Genomic DNA, 6,517 nt, shown 5'->3' on the forward strand with positions numbered 1-6,517 from the left:
CTGCATTCTTGTGCCTGTTCATTATTCTATGTCCTGATCTCTAGAATGAAAGACACCACATTCTGTTATTTTATGTGACAGTTTTTGGTTAGATGATTACCTTGAGTTATTTGTTTCTCAAGGTTAAACACATTCAATACCGAGAAACAAAACTTAGTTTCTGTTCCTGCAATCATCCTCACTGCTTTCTTTGAACCTGTTCTGAATCTTATTTAAAACGTGGCACAATAGTCAACGTGGGCTGTGACTAATGCATAATTGATTGACTGATTGTGTGCCATCAAGTTGTTGTCGATTCATTAACCACAAGATTTTCTCAGTGATGATCAGTCCTTAAGCTGATCCTTCAGATCTTGTAACAGTGCATCCATCAACCCCATAACTAAGTTTATTTATCTGGCTGTTGGTCATTATCTTCTTTTTCCTTTGCTCTTAGCCACCATTCTCCAGAGAACTAGATCTTTACATAATGTGTCTGAAAGTACAGAATTACTTCCTATGTTTTGGAAAAGTTGGTTCTGTTGAAGCAGACTAAAACCGAATCCCCCTCATAGTCATGCTACTACTTCATATTCCCATTTCCTGTCTGGAGCATTTGGTTTTTATTTCCTGTCTGACTAGGAAATGACCCTTAGTAGAATTTGAAGGCATAGAATCTATACTGTCACAGTCTCAGAATCCAGAGTAGAGAAACTGGATTTTCAGTAGCCAAAATCAAGCCTCTATAGACCACCAAGACCCCCCCCTTTTAACTAGAAAATCCAGAATAAATTAGGAAGTGTATTTTGAAATTTACAGCATAAATGATGTAAAAACACTTCATATAAATTTTGTCAATGTTTTGAACATGCGTCTAATTTATGTCTGTCAGAAAAGGATTTTTTTTTCTTGGTAGAAGATTGTATCATCTCTTGGATACGGAAGATCATAAGTTCATGACTAGGTTCCAATGAACAGATAAGAACTTTGTTGTATATTAAGAGAGACTCTGCTTTAAAGGAACAAATAAGTTTTTTTTTTATCTAATGCAACTTCCCATTCAGATCTGCTAGTTTGACATTTCATTTCTGGTATAGAAGCACCTGGAAAGCAAAATCCAAGTTCTGAGGACCCTGTAAGAACAATGGTGGCCATTTTTGACTACAATCCCCAAGAGAATTCTCCTAACCCAGACACTGAGGTGAGCAGAGGCGGCTCTTTTTTTTTTTAACCTTTGCAGCACTATTAGAAGTGGAGGTATGAACTGCTTAGCTTTGTGTATCGTTTAAGGAATTGCCATGGGCCCAATAAATCCTGGAGATTGCCTTGTTCCTTTCTGGGTTTGCAAAGTTGCTAGTTTCAGTGCCTAAACTGAAAATGAAAGTAATCCCTTCCTTCTCAGTTGGTTCTGTACTGATTTTCTCCTATTGTATGTGTGCATGAGTTGAAAGAAAAAAGAAAAACAGAAGAAAGGCAAAAGTAATAATATAATAAAGAAAGAATATAGAATTGCTCTCAGTGATGAGATAGGTGGTGTATAAAATTTATATGTGTGTGTGTGTGTGTGTGTGTGTGTGTATGACAGAGAGAGAGAAACTTCCAACCTTCATAACAAGTAAAAACAAATTTAATAACTCTTTACCCTCTCTAAAATTACAAAATCTCCTCATCCTATATCACATCTCTTATGTATAAGCAAATCCATAAACTGTAATCTTTTCAGTGATTTTCTACTATTATTCTCAATGTTTTCATCTAGGTTGAACTCAGATTTTGTGCTGGGGACGTTGTGACTGTGCTCAGTTCCATGGATGATGATGGGTTTTATTATGTAAGTATCATGTCATCATTTTAATTCACATGGTTTAAACAGTGAAATAGCTGGTAAATCAGAGGGCTGCCTTGCTGTGGATGGAACTGGCAGTGTCATTATTTTTATTTTAAGAGCTCATGGGATATATATATATATATATATACTATATACTACCTAAAGTCTTTTGTCTGTTTGATGGTAACCTTCAGTTGGCTGAAATGGTTCATCATAGAGCAGTGGTGGCGAACCTATGGCACGCGTGCCAGAGGCGGCACTCAGAGCCCTCTCTGTGGGCACGCACGCCATGCCCCGGAGATGGCAACCGTCCCTCTTCAACCAGCCACCCGCTAACTCGCCGAGGTCCCACATGGCCGGATGCATCCCAGCACCCATGCACTCACTGGCCTCTGTGTGCGGGGGCCGATGGTGTCAGGCAGCAGCCGCCCCGGCCCCTGCCTCACCTTGCCCTGTGACAATGGCACCCCCGCCCTGCCTCGCCTTGCCTCACCCTGCAGGACGAGCTTCCTGCCCACCGCCCCACCTGCCAGAGACCCCCTGGATCTCCCCTAACCCTGCCCGGCCCCCACAGGCGTCCCTCCCCATGAGCAACATCAAGGTGATCACGCACACCTTGGCCACACCCACCCAATTTGCCATGATCACCACAGCCACGTCTACCCAGTGGGCCATGCCTACCTGGCACCCGGCGATAAATAAATGGGTTTTGGGTTGCAGTTTGGGCACTCGGACTCTAAAAGGTTCGCCATCACTGTCATAGAGCAACAATTTTTGAATCAATGTACTTCAAACAGGTTTATTTACAGAATGCATCTAAAATCTGAAACCCATGACTCCTATTAGTCTGAAATTTGGCCATTTCAATGCTGTCATGCTGCTGTACCACTGCACAGCCACAATCAACCTCATCATGTAATTGTCATTTCCAATGCTCCCTGCCAGCTTCCTGCAAAGAAAGTCAATGGGGAAGCCGGTAGCAAATTCAAAGTCATTCCCACAGGATCTTTTTGCCCTCTCTTTGAGTAAGACAATATTTCTGAAATCCACCAGGCCACAGGTGGATTTCTACAATAATTATTGCCTTCCAGAAAGTATTGCTGATATCAGCAGAAGTGAGGGATCTGTGTGTTCCAGTTTGGAAATGAAAGCCTCTGCTTTTCTTCTGAAAGTACTCCTGATCTTTTGACAAGTACATAGAGTAATAGGCAGAGATCCAAGATATGAGATATATCACTAGTCCATCACTTTACTTGTGAATATAACATGCACAAGAGCTTGATGGTAGGAAAAAAGTAGGGTTGTCCCTTTCTCTGTATGGTTTTGAATCATCAAGAGATCTCCAACCAAACATTTCCCTTCTTTGTCTGCAGGGGGAGGTAAATGGACAGAAAGGTCTTGTTCCATCTAATTTCCTGGAAACTTTGCCATCAGACGGAGCACAGGCAAGTGAGCCAAGCCTTGGAAAGCAGGTGAGGGAGACATGTTGCCTGATTGGGACTCAGATGTGAAAAAGCGTTTTTATCACAGAACTGGGATGCCAGCAAATGGGTGTCTTTTTCTCCATCCATGTATTCCACCAGCCCAGATACTGAGCTATCTTTGTTTCATTTATCTATTCTTGTATGCTCCTGGCATTCCACAGCGAGTGAGAAAAAGAAGAATCCAGTGATGCATGTGAGAAAGTCAGAGGAAGAGACAAAGGAAGAGAGAAATCATGTAAGTCCCAGATCAAATCCTTCCAGAAGTCTTTTTGTCAGTTAGTAAATCTTTTATAACTCTGGACATTTTGGTTCAGGATGAGAGCAGAAACAAAATTTTCCTTCCTGTTCTGCCAATCAAGGGGCCTACTTTGAACAGATGCTTAAGAATATCAGAATAGAATAGAATAGACCTTGGAGGTCTTCTAGTCCAGCCCCCTGTACCATTTCAGACAAGTGACTGTCTTGTCTCTTCTTAAAAATCTCCAGTGATGGAGCACCCGCGATTTCTGAAAGCAAGCTGTTCCACTGGTTAATTGTCCTCACTGTTAGGAAGTTTCTCCTTAATTCCAGGTTGCTTCTCTCTTTGGTCAGTTTCCAACCATTGTTTCCTGTCTTGCCCTCTGGTGCTTTGGAGAATAGTTTGACGCCCTCTTCTTTGTGGCAGCCCCTCAAATACTGGAATACTGCTATCACGTCGCCCCTGTTTCTTCTTTTCTTTAGACTAGCCAAACCCAAGTCCTCCAGCCATTCTTCATATGTTTTAGTTTCCAGGCCTTTGATCATTTTAGATCTTTTGAATCTCCCCTCAGTTATTGCCATCCAGCAGAGCTAGTGCTTGCCTACGGCTGGTGTGAACTTGGTATAAAGCTGGCTCTTTATATCAAATTGTCAGCCATAATTATATTTTCAATGCTCCCTGCCAGTTTCTTACAAAGAAAGTCAATAGGGATGCTGATAGGAAGTTGGAAGTCACTCCCACTGCTTTTTAACTCTTGGTTTAGGTAAGGAAATTAGAATAGAATAGAATGATATGGGAAAAATAAAGTTCATAAATATTTCCAAAATCATTATATAAGAAATGCATTGTTAACAACATGGCAAAAATAAAAAGTAAAATATATTTAAAAATTCCAGGGTGGTTGTCAACAATGGAAGCATTTGTACACCCAAATTTAGTGGACTTTGAAAAAAATCTGGACATATAGAGATATTCTAAACTCTGAAGGAAATTTAAAATCTAAACAAGAAATGGAAAATCAGGTTATCAACTTAACAGGATGGACACATTTACAAATGCAAACTAGATATGATAAAGATGTTAAAATGTATGGATTTTATAAGGAACAAACTGTGTTTGATAAAACCTTGTTGACTTCGGATGAAAAATTAATTAAGAAAATGTATAAATTTTTATTAACTTTAGAAATGGAAAGTGAACAAGTCAAAGAAACAATGATAAGATGGGTGAAAAATTTTGGTTATAATATAGAATTAGAAAAATGGGAAAATTTATGGGAAAGAAACTATAAATTGACAATGTCAACTTCCTATAAAGAAAACTTATATAAAATATTTTATAGATGGCACTTGCCACAGCAAGATTAGCAAAAATGTTTAAAAATATGTCAGATAGATGTTGGAAATGTAAACACAAGTCAGGCATGTATTATCATGTTTGGTGGGCATGTGATAAAGTAAAGAATTATTGGAAAAAGATACATACTTGGCTAGAAAAGATGTTAGGAGAACATGTTGATTTCAAACCTGAACTTTTTTTATTAGGTATAATGCCAGAAAAGACTAACAAACAAAGCTTATACTTGACTTTGCATGTCACAACAGCGGCAAGAATTATATTTGCGCAACACTGGAAAAATGAAGGAATACCATCAGATGAAGAAATAATTTAAAAAAATATTAGAATGCGCAGAGGTGGACAGATTGACTATGAGACTGAAAGAAAAGGAAGAAATGGACTACTGTCAAACCTGGGACTTATTTTGCCATTGGCTAGAGGAAAGAATAAAGGATTAGGAATTAAATATGTATTAGCATGTAAACTCAGCCAGCACGTTGGTTGAAAAAATTACTACTATTATGTATGGGAATAAAAAACTTCTACGCAGAAAGAATAGAATAGAATAGAATAGAATAGAATAGAATAGAATAGAATAGAATAGAACTGGAAGGGACCTTGGAGGTCTTCTAGTCCAGCTCCCTGGTCAAGCAGGAGAACCCATACCATATTGGATCATAGGTGAATTCTACAATAATCATAGGTGAATTCTACAATAATTCTACAATAATTATTGCCTTCTAGAAAGTATAAGAAAGGCTGAGTGCCAAAGAATTGAGGCCTTTGAACTTTGGTGCTGGAAAAGATTCCCGCGGGTCCCCTGGACTGCAAGGCAATCACACTGATCAGTCCTAGAGGAGATCAACCCTGACTGCTCTTTAGAAGGCCAAACCCTGAAATTGAAACTCAGGTACTTTGGCCACCTAATGAGAAGGAAGGACTCACTGGAGAAGAGCCTAATGCTAGGAAAGATTGAGGGCAATGGAAGAAGGGGATGACAGAGAATGAGGTGGCTGGATGGAGTCACTGAAGCAGTAGGCATGAGCTTAAATGGACTCCAGAAGATGGTAGAGGACAGGAAGGCCTGGAGGAACATTGTCCATGGGGTCGCGATGGGTCAGACACGACTTTGCAACTAACAACAACAACAACAGAAAGTATCACTGATGTCAGCAAAAAACAGGAATTTGAGTGTTCCAGCTTGTAAAGGGAGTATCTGCTTTTCTTCAGAAAGAACTCTTGTTCCTTTGACAAGTACATGCAGTAATGGGCAGAAACCCCTCTGCATACAGCATTTGTGCTACTCCCAGATCCGTTTTGTACCCATGTGGTCACCTGTCATAACCTTCATTCTGTAGTGCAAGGGTTGTTGTTGCAAAACCAGATCTTCTGTAATATGTTTTTCTGGAGTTGCTAGGTGAACAATTTCCTACTGGATGGAATTGCGTGTTCATTCCACCCTGGGCTCTCTCTACTTCTAATGGCAACTAAGCAATCAAACCACCCTGTTCCTTGTCTTTTAGATTTAATGAAGAGATTGCTTGATAGCACTTACTTGCAGAATAAATTAGTTCCCACTTGCAGTAATCATTCCTATAATGATGGCACATAGAGATTAAACAACACCTACATATCATTCAAAAGAGACAC

At 39.7% G+C, this 6,517-nt stretch overlaps 1 protein-coding gene across 1 annotated transcript in view; it reads left to right on the forward strand.

The window, feature by feature from the left end:
• Positions 1-4,145, forward strand: part of TSPOAP1 (TSPO associated protein 1) — a 69,511-nt gene extending 65,366 nt beyond the window's left edge. Inside the window, exons 27-30 of the mRNA XM_029284389.1 lie at positions 1,077-1,180; positions 1,739-1,810; positions 3,181-3,279; positions 4,101-4,145. Coding sequence (XP_029140222.1) covers positions 1,077-1,180; positions 1,739-1,810; positions 3,181-3,279; positions 4,101-4,145 — 320 coding nt within the window. The remainder of the gene's footprint in view (positions 1-1,076; positions 1,181-1,738; positions 1,811-3,180; positions 3,280-4,100) is intronic.
• Positions 4,146-6,517: the final 2,372 nt, after the last annotated feature.

Source organism: Protobothrops mucrosquamatus, unplaced genomic scaffold (assembly GCF_001527695.2).
Source record: "Protobothrops mucrosquamatus isolate PMUCROS unplaced genomic scaffold, P.Mucros_1.0 scaffold562, whole genome shotgun sequence".
Classification (NCBI taxonomy): Eukaryota; Metazoa; Chordata; class Lepidosauria; order Squamata; family Viperidae; genus Protobothrops; species Protobothrops mucrosquamatus.